The sequence below is a fragment of the Dendrobates tinctorius genome, unplaced genomic scaffold, assembly GCF_039654945.1.
Source record: "Dendrobates tinctorius isolate UK_male_01 unplaced genomic scaffold, ASM3965494v1 ptg000160l, whole genome shotgun sequence".
NCBI classification, from domain to species: Eukaryota; Metazoa; Chordata; class Amphibia; order Anura; family Dendrobatidae; genus Dendrobates; species Dendrobates tinctorius.
Window position 1 is genome coordinate 25,258,245 of NW_027361827.1, and position 18,737 is coordinate 25,276,981.

The 18,737-nt window shown below is 44.1% G+C and overlaps 1 protein-coding gene across 2 annotated transcripts in view; it reads right to left on the reverse strand.

Annotated features, from left to right (window-relative positions):
- The window catches only part of TDRD7 (tudor domain containing 7), a 121,429-nt gene that overhangs the window by 76,171 nt on the left and 26,521 nt on the right, over nucleotides 1-18,737 (reverse strand). For both annotated transcript variants that reach the window (XM_073549740.1, XM_073549739.1), the window contains exons 3-5: nucleotides 11,594-11,735; nucleotides 10,744-10,954; nucleotides 5,512-5,597 (exon numbers count right to left, since the gene is read on the reverse strand). In XM_073549740.1, the coding sequence (XP_073405841.1) occupies nucleotides 5,512-5,597; nucleotides 10,744-10,954; nucleotides 11,594-11,735 (439 nt within the window). The remainder of the gene's footprint in view (nucleotides 1-5,511; nucleotides 5,598-10,743; nucleotides 10,955-11,593; nucleotides 11,736-18,737) is intronic.

Consider the following 18,737-nt stretch of genomic DNA (forward strand, 5'->3'; position numbering starts at 1 on the left):
TGCCTGGTCAGGACCTCAAACTTCATAAAGTTACTGACATTTCTGAGGTTGTTGCATTTTATTCTCTTGAAGCTTTGAATGTTATTAGCCCGAATGAGGCATGGTCAATGTCCATTTACAAATCTGAATAAGAGTCATAGCCTCTCAAAGGCTGAGAGGCAAAGGAGAGGGAGGAGTGGATTGAAGAAAATGGATAGCAAGGATGACACAGAAGGGGCCCCAGAGAAAGACAAATTGGAAGCCTGTCTCGCATGCGAGATCTGTCATGCCAAGAGGTCTTAGCTTTTGGTTCCGAATAAATCTGGGAAATGGCAAGAGTACCAGTGGTGGAAAAATGTAAAAAAAAAAAAACTAAAAGTGAAAATAAGCCTCACCGTGTAGTATGTAGACCGTTGCGCCTCACTTATATAGTTAGGATCAAAGTCCACTGACCGCTGGAAGATTCAGAGAAAAAGGCCAAAAAAAAAGGATCCATTGGCCAGACAATAGGCACTTTTTAAAATTGTCTGGCCAATTCATTTTTAGTCATGTGAAATAAAGATCTGAACGTTTTTAACAGAAATTAGCCAATAGATCATCCCCCCCCATCTCTACCAGTGGTGGTGATAAGTAGACGCTCCACAACAGTATCCAGGGATTGGGAAACTGTTTTTTTCAGACATCAACTGAGTTAATAAATCATGGGTTAGTAAAAGCACTGGACTCTTACAAAGAGGAAGGCTCCTGTGCGGCTTTAAATGGGGTGGTGGGCAGTCACAGGCAGAACAGATCAAATCAGGCTAGTCTGAGCGGAATTTGGACTTGAAAAATGCACGTGCATAACAGGTAAGGATGGATGGGTGCCATGGATGGTATGGGTGCTCTTCCCACGAATCAGATATGGTGAAGGACAAAGGAAAGTGTGGATGGGGGTTACACACAGAAAAGCTGTCAGGTGTGTTGAGCTAACTAAAGCAAAGTTAGTGACAACTCCTTGATATAAGGTAGAGGCTACTGAGAGATGTTCAAGTCCAAATAACAGGTGTCTGGTTTTGGGTATGCATTGGCAGGCCTAAAATAAGGTAGACAGGAAGAATCAGTGATGGAGGTGGCACCAGTAGAGAGGTACTTAGAAACGCAGATGTCTGAGCAGCTTTGCAGGGCAAAGACAACTGCTGACACAGAGACCAAAGAGAAGCAGCACATCAGCAGCAATCAAAGTAGGTGAGGATAGAGAAAAGCCCAGGATTAAAGCTCGTGTTGCTTCTATAGGGTAAAATGCAAATTGGGGGCAAGAGCAAGAGGTCTAGACAAGGTCGCAAACTGGTGGCTGCACGCAAGTCACATGCAGCACAGAAGAGCAGGGAAGAGATGAAGTCATGGCAAGCTGGGAATGGTGCTGCAGGATTTCCTGTTGCACGTCAGCAAAAAGGGATACTGGAGATACCACCGCAGAGAGCATGAAATTCAAAGGGGCTCAGGCTAGGGAGGAAGCACTATTCGCCCACACTACTAAGGCAAATCTTCTGACTTGCTGGTTAATCCATGCGTCAACCCTCGCTATTCAGAGGTCCAGGGCACAAATCAAAAGCCTGATGAAATTGGATATTCCCCTGGACAAGTGTAGAGACCATGCCATTGGGGACTGAGGGGAGAAATGATGGCCCTTTCAGCATCATTCCTTCTTTCCACAGTGGAGGTGACAGAGCAGCCGGGGGGGGGGGGGGGGGGGGGGAGGAAATAACCTATGTGCTCTTTCCCAAAGTTATAGAAAATAAAAGGGGCAAATAAAGAATAGTGAACAGAGGGAAGGAACACATACTAAGGAAGAGACATAATTCAGATCTGTGCGTGCCTTCTACATATTCATAGAATGGTAGAGTTGGAAGGGACCTCCTGGGCCATCTGGTCCAACCCCCTTCTCAAAGCAGGATTCGCTAAATCATCCCAGACAGATATCTGTCCAGCCTCTGTTTGAAGACTTCCATTGAAAGAGAACTCACCACCTCTCGTGGCACCTTGTTCTACTCATTGATCACCCTGTCAAAAAGTTTTTTGTAATATCTAATCTGTGTCTCCTCCCATTCAGTCTCATCCCATTGCTTCTAGTTTTCCTTGTGCAAATGAGAATAAAGTTGATCCTTCTACAATGTGACAGCCCTTGAGATATTTGTAGACATCTATTAAGTCTCCTCTCAGTCTTCTTTTTTGAAAACTAAACATTCCCAAATCCTGTAACCGTTCCTCATAGGACAGGGTTTGCAGACCGGTCACCATTCTGGTCGCTCTTCACTGAACTTGCTCCAGTTTGTTGATGTCTTTTTAAAATGTGGTGCACAGAACTGGACACAGTATTCCAGATGAGGTCTGACAGAGTAGAGGGCAATAATGACTTCACGTGATCTAGACTGTATGCTTCTGTTAATACATCCTAGAATTGCATTTGCCTTTTTTGCTGCTGCATCACACTGCTGAATCATGTTCAATCTGTGATCTATTAGTATACCCAAGTCTTTTCACACGTGCTGTTGCTTAGTCCTATTACTCCCATTTTGTATATGCTTTTTTAATTTTTATTGCCCAGATGTAGTACTTTGCATTTTCCCTTTATATCTTTTTGAATCCTTTCTCTTCTCTAGTATTAGCTATCCCTCTTAGCTTTGTGTCATCAGCAAATTTAATGAGTTTATCCTTAATTCCTTCATCTAAATCACTGATAAAGATGTTGAACAATATACAGGGCTGACAAGTTTGTGTCACAATCACTACGGGACACAGCCCTCCGTACGGAGCAAAGGCAACGGTACAGGAGGCAAGTATGTAATTTTTTTGTTTTGTTTTTTTAACTATACTGTACACCGGAGGGGGGGGGGGGGGGAATCCGTTTTCCAATAGTGAATAACACTTTTTGTGCCTTGTTCAGAAAGGGGGCTGGTCTCAATAAAAAGGGGTGTGATTTAGACAAGCCCATGGCCTAGCATGCCTTTTAGTTCAAATAATCTCTGGAGACAGATTCTCATGCAGATCAACCCATAAATCTCATCAGCTCATTTACATAAAAAAAGTGGATTTCTCTGGAATAAGACATCGAATCGCAGATATCAAGGCATCATTTTATTCAGCTTCCTGACTTGTAAGCCCACGCATAGGAGGGATGATCCTACTGACAGATTCCCTTGAAAAATCAATGATTAATACCAAATATACTAACGTATTTGAAAAAAATATATAAATAAATTATACAAATATACTTTACACATACACATTGCTCAAAAAGATAAAAGGGAACGATTAAACAACAATGTAACACCAAGTCAATCACACTTCTGTGAAATCAGCTTGTGCTGCTGTTGTGCAAAGGGAACAGACGACAGGTAGAAATGATAAGCAATTAGCAAGACAACCCCTGTAAAGGAGTGGTTCTGCAGGGGGTGACCACAGACCATTTCTCTGTTCTCATGCTTTTTGGTTGATTTGGTCACTATTGCATTTTGACATTGCTCTCACCCCTAGAAGTACTGTACAGTAGCATGAGGCGGTGTCTACAAGCCACAGAAGTTGCTCTGGTAGTGCAGCTCATCCAGAATTGAACATCATTGCGAGCTGTGGCAAGAAGGGTAGCTGTATCTGTCAGCAGTATCCAGAGCATGGAGCAGATAGCAGGAGAAAAGGCAAGTACACCAGGAGACATAGAATGGGACATAGCAGGGCAACAATCCAGCAGAAGGGACAGCTACATCCTACTTTGTGCAGGACGAACAGGAGGAGCCGTACCAAAACCCTGCAAAAATACCTACAGCAAGCCACGAACATCCATGTGTCTTCTCAAACTGTCAAACAAACTCCATGAGGATGGTATCATGGCCTGCCATCCACAAGAGGGTATTGTGCTTACAGCCCAACACCATACAGGGCGATTGGCATTTGCCAGAGAACATCAAAATTGGCAGATTCAACATTGGCGCCCAGTGCGCTTCACAGATGAGAGCAGGCACTGAGCACGTGACAGTCTGGAGACGCCGTGGAGAACATTCTGCTGTCTGCAACATCCTCCAGCATGACAGATTTGGCAGTGGGTCAGTAATGGTGTGAGGAGGCATTTCTTTGGAGGTCCACACAGCCCTCCATATGCTACAGTAGTCAGAGGTAGCCTGACTGCCATTTGGCACAGAGATGAAATCCTCAGACGCATTGAGCGCGCCTATGCAGGTGCACTGGGCCCTGCGTTCCTTTTGATGCAATGACAATGCTAGGCCTCATGTGGCTGAAGTGTGTCAGCAGTTCCTGCATGATGAAGGCATTGATGCTATGGACTGGCCTTGCCCGTTCCCCAGACCCGAATCCAATCGAGCACATCTGGGACATCATATTTCTTTCCATACACCAACACCACGTTGCACCGCAGACTGTCCAGGAGTTGTCTGCTGGTTTAATCCAGGTCTGGAAGTAGATCCCTCAGGAGGCCATCCGCCGCCTCATCAGAAGCATGCGCAGGCGTTGTAGGGAGGTCATACAGGCACGTAGAGGTTACTACTGAGCATCATTTCCTTGTCTTGAGGCATTTCCTCTGAAGTTGGATCAGCTTGTAATCTGAGTAATTTGATTTTCCACTTTGATTTGGAGTATCATTCCAAATCCAGACCTCCATGGGATAATTTTGATGTATATTGATCATTTTTATGTTTTATTGTAATCAACGCATTCCACTATGTACTAAATAAAAGATTTGCAACTATAATATTTCAGTGATGTCTAGAAAGTGATAATTTAGTGTTGCCCTAATTTTTTGGAGCAGTGTGTATATTACACACAGACACACACACACAAACACACTTGACATGCAAATATCATCTTGAGAGATATATACCATATTTTTCGGATTATAAGACGCACTTTTTTTTCCTCCACATTTGGGAGGAAAATGGGGGTACGTTTTATAATGCGGATATACGTTACCGGCCGCAGTGGAGCAGGGTCACAGCTGGAGGAGGAAAGAGTGGAGCATTGCTGCAGGCTGGGATGAGGAGGTGTTTTGACGTGCGGCGCGCCCCTGCGGGTGTCTCCGATGCTGCTGCAGGGGCTCTGCTGAAATTTTGTGAAAGGCCAGAGCCCCCGTAGTTCTTTGGTTTCCTATGCGGTCGATCTCAGCGCTGAGCTCTCATCTCCCGAGATCTTGGTGCCGAGATCTCCATCTGCGCATGTGCCGCCCCTGGCAGTCATTTTCCCCAGAGTCCACCACATAGGAAACTATGGAACTGCGGGGGCTCTGACCTTTCAAAAAAATGTTGGCAGAACGCCTGCAGCAGCACTGGTGACACCCCCGTAAGCAATAAGACGCATGGATTATAAGACGCACCACCACTTTAAAAAAAAAAAAAAAAAGTTTTTTCCCATTTTTCTCTAACAAATTTGGGGTGCGTCTTATAATCCGGAGCATTTTATAATCCGCAAAATACGGTACATATATATGACAAGAGTTAAAAGGGAAGACTGATGAAACAAAGAAAAAAAAAGACCTTGCAGTTTTCCTACCATTAGAATCTGTGACAGGGTGCTGCACTGTAAATTGGTGAACTTCTTTCTGGAATCGGGGTGGAAGACTGACTTTCTTTTCAGGCCTGTGCAGAGCAGAAAAGTGGAATCCCCATATTTGAATAAAATCAATCTTACATTGCTCAGTTGTTCTGCTTACACTACAGAAACTGCTGTAAATGCCTGAAGTCAGACAAACTATCAAACAAAAAATCAGCATGTCCTATTATGTGCTGTTGACCCAATTAAACCTAACACTCGCTTTGTGAGAGATGCGACATGCAATCAGCTTGTATTCATCTACTTTCAATGATAAGTAACAGATAGCCACAAATTTCTCCATAGGGATTACCACACACACACAAAAAAAAAAAAAGACAATTGAAGCACGATAGTCATCGCTGCTATTGGATGTGACAAACACAGTGAGAAAACAGATGATTTAAGCAAATGTGCTTGCCAAACCAGTCTAGTTCAGCAAGCATCAGCTAAAAGAGAAAGGAGTCTGCGGGACACGCATAAACAAAACTGCTACTGAAGCATCAGTGGTCTGTCTAACCCAATGGATACAGAACAAAACCCCTCAGAAAATATGTTGCTATATTAGAAGAAAATTCCTTCCAACTCCACAGTAAAAATATTGACACCAAATATCAGACTTAGGGTGGGGGGGTGAGATTAACCCCTTCACCTCAGAGCCTGTTTTCACCTTCATGACCAAGCTAAATTTTACAATTCTGACCACTGACACTTTATGAAGTAATAACTCTGGAACGCTTCAACGCATTCCATTGATTCTAAGAGCGTTTTTTCGGGACATATGGCACTTCAGGATAGTGATAAAATTTATTAAACATGACTTGCGTTTATGAAAAAAATAAAAATCGGAAATTTGGCAAAAAATTTGCAGTTTCTAAACTTTTAGTTTTTATGCCCTTACATCAGAGAGTTCTATCACACAAAATAGTAACTAAACGGGGGCCTATAAGAAAGAAAATACCCAAAAGTGACACCATTCTAACAGCACCCCTCTCAAGGTGCTCAAAACCACATTCAAGAAGCTTATTAACCCTTCAGGTGCCTCACAGCAATTAATGGGGGGGAAAAAAATGAACGTTTCAGATTTTTTCACAAAAATTTTACTTTAGACCCAAGTTTCTTTATTTTCACAAGGGAAACAGGAGAAATTGCACAAATTTTGGGGTCCATTTTCTGAGTACACAGAAACCCCATATGTGGTTGAAACCTACTTTTCAGGCACAGTGCTGAGTTCAGAAGGGAAGAAGAGCCATATTGGAGTTCAGGTTTTACGGTTCTAGTTTGCAGGTGCCATGACCCACTCGGAGAGCCCCTGAGGTGCCAGTACAGCAGAACCCACCATAAGTGTCCTTGTGAGAGAAGATCTGGACGGTCTGGAAGCCTCCAGGGGACGTCCGCGAGCATGTTCACCAACTCCGCGTACCAAGGACGTCTTGGCCAGTCTGGAGCCACCAGAATGACTGAGATGCCCTCTGACTATCTTTTTGACCACCCCTGGGATTAGAGCAAGCGGAGGAAACAGGTAAGGCAGTTGGAACTGGGACCACTGAATTACCAGGGCGTCGCAACCGACGGCTAGAGGATCCCTGGACCTGGCTACAAAGTGAGAAACTTTGTTGTTCATCCGAGATGCCATGAGATCGACGTCCGGGGTGGCCCAACGCTGGCATATCTAATTGAAGACTGTGGGATGAAGGGACCATTCGCCTGACGCTAGACCCTGGCGACTTAAGAAGTCGGCTGCCCAATTCTCCACCCCTGGAATGTGAACGGCGGAGATCGCCGGAACGTGACGCTCTGCCCAACGCAGTATCTTTGCCACTTCTGACATTACCTGCCTGCTGTGAGTACCGCCCTGGTGGTTTATGTATGCCACAGCCGTGGCGTTGTCTGACTGAATGCGGACTGGTTTGCCTACGAGGAGAGGCTTCCAACGAAGGAGAGCAATGAAGACTGCTCTGATCTCCAGAAGGTTGATGGGAAGAAGAGCCTCCTGGGCGTTCCAGCGCCCTTGGGCCGTTTTCCGATGGTAAACAGCCCCCCATCCCAGGAGACTGGCATCGGTGGTGATAACTTGCCACTGAGGCAGAAGAAAGGAGATTCCCTGGAGAACTGACGCCGGCAAAGTTCACCAAGTCAGCGAATGACTAAGCGGAAGGAGGATGGGGCGGTCCAGAGAAAACGAAGTCTTATCCCAGAATGAAAGGAGGAAGGATACCTTACTGCAATCTTTAACAAGACGACAGTTTCTGCTATGCAATTTTTCTTTACATTAGTCTCTTTGATCGTGCTTTATTCCACTTTTTGTTTAGAAATATGATGAAAGCATCTTTTTGCCTTTTTTTTTTTTTACTTACAGTGTTCACTGAAAGGGTTTGGGACAGTTGTATGGGGAAGGTCATGCTGGACGTGGCAATACCAAACATGTGTATTTTTAATTAAATTTTACATTTTTTTTTATTTGGTGCCACTATGGGACTTTCACCAGCCTGATCGTTGTTTTAATCCATTGCAACGTACGAGCATTGTTAGTGTTGTACTGTCATTTCTGCACTGACATGGCCCCCCCACTCGGGTCACCATGGCAAAGATTGGGCTCCCGCGATGACGTTGTGGGGGTGTGGATCGGAAGGCAAAGGGAGCCCTCTCCTGTCTGTCTTCTAAATGCTGCAATCGCTGATGATCGAAGCATTTAGGGGGTTAACCCCTTAATGATCGGAGCTTTTTCGGTTTCGTGTTTTCATTTTCCGCTCCCCTTCTTCTCAGAGCCATAACTTTTACTTTTGCGACAATATGGCCATGTGAGGGCTTATTTTTTGCGGGACGAGATGCACTTTTGAACGACATCATTGGTTTTAGCATATCATGTACTAAAAAACAGGAAAAAAAATTCCAAGTGTGGTGAAGTGCAATCCCACACTTGTTTTTTGTTTGGCCTTTTTGCTAGGTTCACTAAAAGCTAAAATTGACCTGCCATTATGATTCTTCAGGTCACTACGATCTCATAGACACCAAACATGTCTAGGTTCCTTTTAATCAAAGTGGTGAAAAAAATTTCCAAAGTTTGCTTAAAAAAAAAAAAAAAAGACACTGCGCCATTTTCCAATACCCGGAGTGTCTCCATTTTTCGTCATCTCGGGTTGGGCTTAATTTTTTACGTGCCGAGCTGACGTTTTTAATGATACCATTTTGGTGCAGATACGTTCTTTTGATCACCCGTTATTGCATTTTAATGCAATGTTGTGGTGATCAAAAAAATGTAATTCTGGCGTTTCGATTTTTTTTTCTCGCTACACCGTTTAGCAATTAGGTTAATCTTTTTTTATTGATCGGGCGATTCTGAACGCGGCGATACCTAATGTGCATGTGTGATTTTTTTTATTGTTTTATTTTGAAGGGGGTGATTTAAACTTTTATTTTTATTTTTTTTTTTAGATTTTTTAAAACTAATTTTCATTTACTTTTGGCATGCTTCAATAGCCTCCATGGGAGGCTAAAAGCTGAGCTAGCCCGATCACCTCTGCTACATACAGGCGATGCTCAGATCACCTGTATGTAGTAGAATTACTGCATTGCAATGAGCACCGACTACATGGTGGAGCTCATAGCAATTCGGCATCAACCATGGAGGTCTCAAGGGGTCAGCGGTGAGCGTATTTCTGGCCCGATAGCCGGAAACGGGCAATAAATGCCGCCATCAGCGTTTGACAGCAGTATTTAACTACTTAATAGGCGTTGGTGGATCGCGATTCCATCCGCGCCTATTGCGGGCACATGTCAGCTGTTAAAACAGCCGACATATCTCAGCTTTGATGCGGCTCACCGCCAAAGCTCACATCAAAACGGGGGATGCTGCCATCAGATGTACTATTCCGTCCGATGGCAGAAAGGTGTTATTGTGCCAATAGAGAGGCCTGCCAGTGAATGGGTTAAAAAATGCAAACTGACCATATTAGAATCCCAATATAGATTTCTTAAAGTATTTTTCTACTACAACTAAGTTGACAATAGGTCATCAATATCAGATTGGTGGGCATGCAGCACCTCCCACAGGACAGCTTTTCAATGTTAGCTGGATGAAAGCAGTTGCAAAGCTCCACAATTTGATTTAATGGCCACTGCTGGGTACTGCAGTGGCCACTAAACCATATGACAGAGCTGTGCTGTCCAGCCTCGTACTCTCTTGTCGCTGAGCACATCACATGCTCTGAGGGTCAGAAAGTGGCTAAAAGAATTAAACATTAAAACCAAAAAAATTGTGTAGATCCCACTTGGGCCACTAAAACATCTGTGACCCCAAATCAAATGAAAACTGCTCCAGCAGAGGTAAAAGACCAAGCGATGTCTGGGCTGATAATAGGCGCCCTGTACATCACCTCGTGACTGCTGAGTACTAAACGTTTTCTCTGTTCACTTGAATAGTAGAGGACAATCCCTCTAAATTTGGAGGTCAAGCCTCCATCAGTCATACTTGTTACTTCAGCACATACCACAGATGCTAGATCAGATTGAAGCGTAATTTAGAGGCCAAGTCAACAGCGTGAACACTTTGCTACGTTTCTTAAAGAGCTCCACAATCCCAGCTTAAAGAGAAAAAAGTGCCCTACATTAAAAACCCCACTTGCCTCACGAAACAGCACCAAAGCAGGGGTCATTGCTGCGTCATATAACCAATGCAATGAAAAAGGGGCCACTGATCGGCTGCAGCCTTCACACTACTTGTCAGACAGTGCCAGGCCGAGAAGCAAGTATGTGGTTTTCTAATTTTACAAGGGGTGCTTTAACATTTAGGATGAGTTTGTCCCAGTAGTAGAAAACTCCATTAACCTATTCCTGAGCATCTTCCATTGTGGCAAGTTGCATTATCCTGTTGATAGTAGTCACTGCCATAAGGGGACAATGTGCTACTTCCCAAGGTTTCCCAGCAGAAGCTTGCCTACAGAATCCCACCGTCTCCTCTGACTAGCCTTGTACCCTGGTGCAATCTTGCCATTGCAATTTCAGAAATTCTGAGCGACCATGGTGCGCTTCACATTCCTATATTCAAGAACTGACTGTTGAAATGCTGTTTAATATATGAAACAATATGCAAAGTGTAATAATTTTAAGAGCATTTTGCTTTCATTTCACTTTACAGCAGTTTAAGGATATCAAGCCATTCATTGACTATTGATTTAGTTTACGTGTTCTCACCGGCTTGCAATGGTTGGATTCCTCTGCACCTGAACCTCCCGAATAGGTACGGATCCATAAGTGGGCGCTACATGCACAGAAAGAGGGTCTGGAAAAAGCCGACCACTCCAAACATTACTCTTTCCTCTCACAGCCAACGGTATGGGCTTCTTTGCAACTCGGTCTTCTTTTGGTGCAAAGTCTGGTTTTCTAAGCATCGCCTTAGGCTTTCCTAAAAGAAAAAGATTGTAGAAATGAGGCAAGAAGCTGCAGGATAGAGCCAAAACTTATCTCCATTGTTAGAAGGGTTTACCCAATGGTTTTCTCTCTTACTGCTTTGTTCTTTAACCCCATAACCACAGTCTATTGTATTTTGACACTGACCTACAGTGAAGTCTTTTCCTTTCAGCTTGTTTCACAATTTTATTCCCATGTAAACAGGCTGCCGATCACCTAACAAAGGATCAAAGTACTCGTTCATTTTTTGAAATGTGCAGCAAAAAAGACGGTCTTTGGCAGTCCATCATCCGGCGTAAAAAGGACTTGCACTTCCAAGAACTAAGGCAGCCTATGCACACTGAGCGTCCTAGTATAGATCGCTCAGTGCGCATCCTTTACTTTGGTCTGTGTAAACAGGCATTTAAAGGACTGTCGATTGGTAAAAGGTTACACATCTGTGCATGCATCGTGCCGCCGGTCGGGCCATGTAAAAGGACCTTTACATTTTAATTATGATCTAGGCGATTTTGGATAAGTTACTTAGATTTTCTCGTTTTTATATGAGGCCCAAGGTTTGTACAGAAGTAATCAGCATTGTATGCTGGGATGCTAGTATAAACAATAATAGATAGAGCTACAAAAGGTCATTTACCAATATGCGTTATCGGGGCAGAATATTTCAATCTCATCTGGCAGTTTATTTGGCCACCAGACTTCTTCTTTGATGTTCTCTGGCGTGCCACAAGCTCTGCTATCTGGGCTGTTTCCTTGCACACAACAGCATGACAAATGATCTGGAAATTAGAAAAAAAAAAAATTAAATCATGTAGTTCTCTTCATATTTAGCAACTGAAATCCATCATAAAAAGGTAATATTTTGCCCAAGAGCAGTACATGAAACAATTGTTTAATAAAAAGGGAACCAGTCACTAGATTCATGCCAAGCAAACCAGTGTCACCTCAAGTGCAGCCTGGTATATTTCCCTCCAGAACGCTATAGCGTTTCAAAAAATATATAATTAGAAGATCCGGCTGAGGACCATAGCCAGAGGGGAGACTAGTCCGGCTTCTCCCCTTGAGAAAGCAACTCATGAAACACAAGTTGGGGGAGGCTCAGCAATACATAGGTAAGCGTTTCAAGTCACACTCATACCATTATCCATTGGATTGCAAAGACATGCTTGTTACACAGTCATGGCCAAAAAAAAGTGGTGCCACCTTCGAAATTAGTCCAGAAAATGAAGTATTTCTCCCAGAAATTTATTGCAACTACAGTACATGTGTTTTGTTATACACAAGGTTATTTCCTTTGGGAATATTGGAACACACACAAAAGGCAATTAAAAAGTCAAATTTGACGTAATTTCACAGAAAACTAAAAATTGGCAGGACAAAATTGATGGCACCTTTCCAAAATTACAGGTAAACAACTTTGTTTCAAGCATGTGCTGCTCGTTCAAACTTACCTGTGACAAGTAACAGGTGTGGACAATATGAAAATCACACTTGAAAGCAGGAAAAAAAAGGGGAGAAGTGGAGTCATCTTTGCATTTTGTGTCTGTGTGCTACACTGAAAAGGGAGAACAGAAAGAAGAGAACTGTCTGGTAAAGAAAATGGTTTAAAAATTTCAACAATCCTTTCCTTTGTCCACTTCCCCTGACAAAGCCGCCTTTGCAGCGGCGATACGCGTGGGCCTTTTCCCACCTTCCTCCCCATCCCCATTGGGACTTTGCTGCCCCTGTCCAGGTTTGGCCATTCTCCTGGAGACCATGGTTTGACTGCACATTTTGTGCTTTTCAGCTATTATGCATTTTCAGGCAGGTTTTTTCATGCATTGACGATTACCTTGAGGTCATTTGCACATTTGAGGCTAGATAGGAGAATTTATCTCTTGATATTCAATGTACATCAATTTTATTATGCTCGTATGATCAGTTTGCTTATATTGTATAACCATATTCTGGCAATTATGCTTTGTCTTTATTGTTGGACAGGGGGTTCTTTATTGTCCATTATGGGTGGGATTTAGTGTCCGTGGGGCCTTTTGGAGGTGTTGGATTTTTGGTTCATGTATGTATTTTAAATGTTTTTAATCTCATTTGTGTCCATTGTGAAAAAGATTTTTTCATTTTTTATACATGGATGTGCATACCATTATTAGCCTAGTCTTTCTCTTCCGTCTTTTTGGTCTCATTGTTTACAGGCTAGGTATTGCACTCCACTAGATATTGCGGTTTGACAGTAGTGCACCCTCATATATTGTGCATGTTTCTTTGTCCACAGTGCGCAACAGAATAAAGAAGTTTACAACCCATGGCACTGTAGCTAATCTCCCTGGTCGTAGACAGCAGAGTTAAAATTGATAAAGGGTTGCAACGCAGAATAGTCCAGATCATGGATAAGCTGCCCCAATCAAGTTCCAAATAAATTCAAGCTGTACTGGAGGCTCAGGGTGCATCAGTATCAGCGCAAACTGTCGACATTTCAATTAAATGAAACGCTATGGCAGGAGACCCAGTAGGACCACTGCTGACAGACACAAAAAAACTAGACTGCAGTTTTCCAAAATGCATGCGAGTAAGCCAAAAATCCTTCTGGGAAAGCGTCTTGTGGAGAGATGAATAGCTTACTCACAGTTAACGGTGTTTCTCGGAATCCGTGACAGCACCACGGAGAGAGGGGATCCGCCCTTCAGGGACAGGAACCTACAGATAAAAAGGGCAGTACCTCTTCTCTGCCTTCAGTTGGTTACAGAGCATCAGAGGGTCTCCAGGTTAGTTAGACAACAGAAATATATACACAGTATTATAATATTGCTTATTTATCAGAAACACCGTGCCTAAACGGAAGCACTCTACAAACAGTGAAACGTGCTCACCACACTCGTGAAGGGGAGGGGAATAAGCGGGTGCTGTCATGGGTTCGGAGAAACACCGTTATCGGTGAGTAATTAAGCTATTCTCTCTCACCCATGACAGCACCACGGAGAGAATTACAGAGATTGGTAGCTTAGGGAGGGACCACCGCCTGAAGGACCCTTCTACCTACAATGGGCTTTCAACCCTTCCGGGATGGCATTTCCACTGGATGAATATGCCAGTGCAATCGCATCCCTAATCCACCTTGCCAGGGTACTCTTAGATGCTTTGAGTCCCTTCCGAGGTCCCTGGAAACATACAAAGAGAGCCTTCCTTCCTATATTTTTTGGTGGACTAGATATTGTACTAAGCACCTCCTCACATCTAAGGTGTGAAATTTTTCTTCCCCCTTATTTTTAGGATTTGGGCAGAAGGAAGGAAGGACTACCTCTTGGGACCTATGAAAATGTGATGACACTTTTGGTAGATAGGCCGGGTCAGGTTTTAAAATGACTATCCTCCAGAATTTTTTTGAAAGGAGGCCCCGATGATAAAGCTTTAATATCGCTCACCCTGCGAGCTGATGTTAGTGCCACCAGAAGTACCATTTTAAATGACAGAATTCTAAGGGATGCCGAGTGAATGGGTTTGAACGGAGGGCCTGTCAGTGTGGACAGTACAAGATTCAGGTCCCATGACGGAATCCTTCAAATAGCTATTGGCCTGGATCTGGTTGCGGCCTTAATAAACCGTGCCAAGGGTTACCTGCCACATCGTGGTTATAAAGAGCGCCTAAAGCTGCTACTTGGACCTTTAATATGTTGACCGCCAGACCCTGTTCTAGGCCCCTTTGTAGAAATTCTAGGATCTTATCAATCTGAACCCCGTCCTGAACCTTTACCCCAGAAGTGGATAAGAATTTTTTCCATGTTCTTCTGTATTCTCTCATCGTAACCGGTTTTCTACTTTTTTGTAATGTAGTTATCAGGTTCTCTGAAAATCCTCTGACCCTCATCAGAGCCCTCTCAAATTCCATGCTGTTAAATGGAGGTTCACTGCCTGAGGGTGTAAACTCTGGGCCCTGCGATAGCAGGTCCGGGAGATCCGGTAGGATCCATGGATTGGTTACCGACAGCATTCTTAGCCAGGAGAACCAGGTTCTTTTGGGCCAGAAGGTGGCTATTAATATCATTCTTGTCCCGTCTTCCCTGACTTTTCTTAGCACTGCCGGGATAAGCATGATCGTGGGAAAAAGCGTATGTTAGACTCTGCGTCCATGGAAGCATAAATGCGTCCAGAGCTAGAGAATTCCCCCTGGGGTCTAGGGAACAGAACGTTTCCACCTTTTTTGTTTCTGAAGTCAGCAAACAGATCTATGTCCGGGGCCCCCACCTTTTTACAATCTGCCGAAAACGGACCGCTTTAGGACCCATTCCCCCTGCCGTAATTGGGTGCGGCTCAGGAAGTCTGCCATTTGATTCTCCGTGCCTCGGATGTGTAGTGCTGACAGGGATAACAGGGTTGTCTGATAATTTGAGGACTTTGGAGGATGTGTCCATTAGGGCCCGGGACCTGGTTCCCCCCTGATGATTTATATAGGCCACCGTGACTTGATTGTCCGAAAATATGCAGACATGATGATTCTGGAGCAGGGGTAGGAAGTGTGTTAACGCGTAGCCCACTGCTAAGAGTTCTTTCTGGTTTGAGGAGGCTTCTAGTTCTTGGCCTCCCCACGCACCGAGCCACCTCGTTGTTCATGTGTGCTCCCCATGCCGTGGGACTGGCGTCCGTGGTAACTATGTGTGTTATTTTTGTTACCCATGGGATCCCTTTGGAAAGATTGTCTTGGTTTCTCCACCAGGCTAGGGAATGAATAGTCTTTGAATGTAGGGTAATACAACCCTCTAGGTGCCCCCCTACGGCTGATTGGTTGGCTAATACGTCCCACTGGAGCTCTCTCGTGTCTAACTGAGCCCATTGGACAGCTGGCAGGCGGAGAGAGAACCCAGTAGTGACATAGCTTTCCTTAACGTCATGGAGGGATTTTGGATTGCTCTTGTTATCATTTGAGTGATTTTCTCTTTCTTGCGGTCTGGGAGGCGGCACTCTTGAATGTTTGCGTCTAGTGTTAGACCCAAGAATTCCTGTACTCTGCTGGGCTCCAATCTTGATTTTTTCAGATTTAGGAGCCAGCCTAGGCCTTGTAGAGTGTCCATCACCCTGTCCCTCTGTTCCTGGCATTTTCGAGCCGAGCTGCTTGCTATTAAAAAATCGTCCAGATACGGGACTATTTCGTAAACACCCGTGGGGCTACCGATATTCCGAACGGCAAGGCTGTGTACTGGAATTCTTTTACCTTGCCCTTTATTGAGACGGCTAACCGGAGATATTTTCTGGAGTTTTTGTGAATAGGGACGTGATAATAGGCGTCGCTGAGGTCTAATACCGTCATGAAGCAGTTTGGGAACAGGATTTTGGTGGTGGACTTGATCGACTCCATTTTGAAGCTTTGATTCATGACGTATCTGTTTAATTTTTTCAAATTTATGATTGTCCGAAAAGTGCTGTCTGGTTTGGTCACCAGGAAAAGAGGGGAGTAGAACCCTCTGCCCCTTTCCTGCAGGGGAACCTCATGGAGGACTCCTTTTTTTACCAGGTTTAGGACCTTGTTTTCTAGGGCTTCCTGCTCCTGCGTACTGGATCTTAGCGGTTATTACGTACTTTTGAGGTGGGAGAGAGAGAAAGTCTATTTTTAGGACGTCCTGGATTAGGTTTATTATCCAAGGGTTGTTTGAGATTTTCTTTCAGGCTGGAACGAAAAGGGTTAGCCTTCCCCCCCACCTTGGGCAAACTGTCACTTAGAGGGCTTTTTGTCTCGGGATGAGTTACCAAAGAGGAACCCTCTATCTTTCCTTTTGTCATCCCACTTTTGGTCTCTCGGTGGTCTCCTCTGTAAAAACTTCCTATTCCGAAAGGGCCTCTTAAATGTTGCAGGCCCCAAATTCGGGAACCCTTTCTTCTTGTCCCCTTTCTGTAGGAAGTCATCTAATGTCTCCCAAAAAGGAATTACCCTTCACAGGGGATTGAACACAATTTCATTTTTGTCTGTAGGTCCCCTGGCCAACTTTTGAGCCATAGTGTTCTTCGGGCTGCATTTGAGAGCGCTGCTGCTTTGGACAATAATCGGACTGAATCAGCCGATGAGTCCGCTAAGAAGGCAGCCGCTCCCCTTATTACTGGGATAGAATCTAGGATCTTATCCCTTGGCATCCCTTCCCTTAGTTGTTTATCAAGTTGGTCCACCCATACCATTAGGGCTCTTGAGGTACATGTCGCCGCTATGGCTGGTCTGAGACTACCTCCTGCTGACTCCCATGCCCCTTTAAGGAAAGTATCTCCCTTTTTATCTAGGGGATCCCTGAGGGTGCCCATGTCCTCGAAGGGGAGAGCAAATTTTTTTGAGGCTTTAGCGATGGCTACGTCGAGTTTCGGGGCCTTATCCCAGGACGTGGACGCCTCTCCATCAAAGGGATATTTCCTTTTAAGGAAAGGGACAGTGGTGTTTTTCCTGTCCGGTTTGTCCCATTCTTTTTTGATTAGCCCCTGAACAATTTCATTTAGCGGGAACACTCCGCTTTTTGTGGCCTAGTCCCCTGAACATTATGTCCTGGACTGTTTTATCAAGCCTAGGGTCCAATACCCCCATGGCAGACCTTAAGGCTGTGGAGTCGGTAAGCCAAACCTGCGACTCAGACTCCTCAATTTCCCTTCCACCGACTCCGACATATATTGCTTATATTTAAGTGAAAAAAATTATTGTAGTACAATGTGAACATCAGACATTTAATCATTTTTATGATACAATAATCAAGACATTTAGATAGAGCATAAAGCATAATATATATTTATTGGAATACAACTTTAGAACAACTGTAATTGTAAATACGTAATACACTATGTAATATCGACTACTATATATATATATATATATATATATATATATATATATATATATATATATATATACACACACACACATATACACACTCACTGGCCACTTTATTAGGTACACCTGTCCAACTGTGTGTTAAGACTTAATTTCTAATCAGCCAATCACATGACGGCAACTCAGTGCATTTAGGCATGTAGACATGGTCAAGACAATCTCCTGCATTTCAAACCGAGCATCAGTATGGGGAAGAAAGGTGATTTGAGTGCCTTTGAACGTGGCATGCTTGTTGGTGCCAGAAGGGCTGGTCTGAGAATTTCAGAAACTGCTGATCTACTGGGATTTTCACGCACAACCATCTCTAGGGTTTACAGAGAATGGTCCGAAAAAGAAAAAAAAAACCAGTGAGCGGCAGTTCTGTGGCCGGAAATGCCTTGTTGATGCCAGAGGTCAGAGGAGAATGGGCAGACTGGTTCGAGCTGATAGAAAGGCAACAGTGACTCAAATTGCCACCCGTTACAACCAAGGTAGGCAGAAGAGCATCTCTGAACGCACAGTGCGTCGAACTTTGAGGCAGATGGGCTACAGCAGCAGAAGACCACACTGGGTACCACTCCTCTCAGCTAAGAACAGGAAACTGAGGCTACAATTTGCACAAGCTCACCGAAATTGGACAGTAGAAGATTGGAAAAACGTTGCCTGGTCTGATGAGTCTCGATTTCTGCTGCGACATTCGGATGGTAGGGTCAGAATTTGGCGTAAACAACATGAAAGCATGGATCCATCCTGCCTTGTATCAACGGTTCAGGCTGGTGGTGGTGGTGTCATGGTGTGGGGAATTTTTTCTTGGCACTCTTTGGGCCCCTTGGTACCAATTGAGCATCGTTGCAACGCCACATCCTACCCGAGTATTGTTGCTGACCATGTCCATCCCTTTATGACCACAATGTACCCAACATCTGATGGCTACTTTCAGCAGGATAATGCG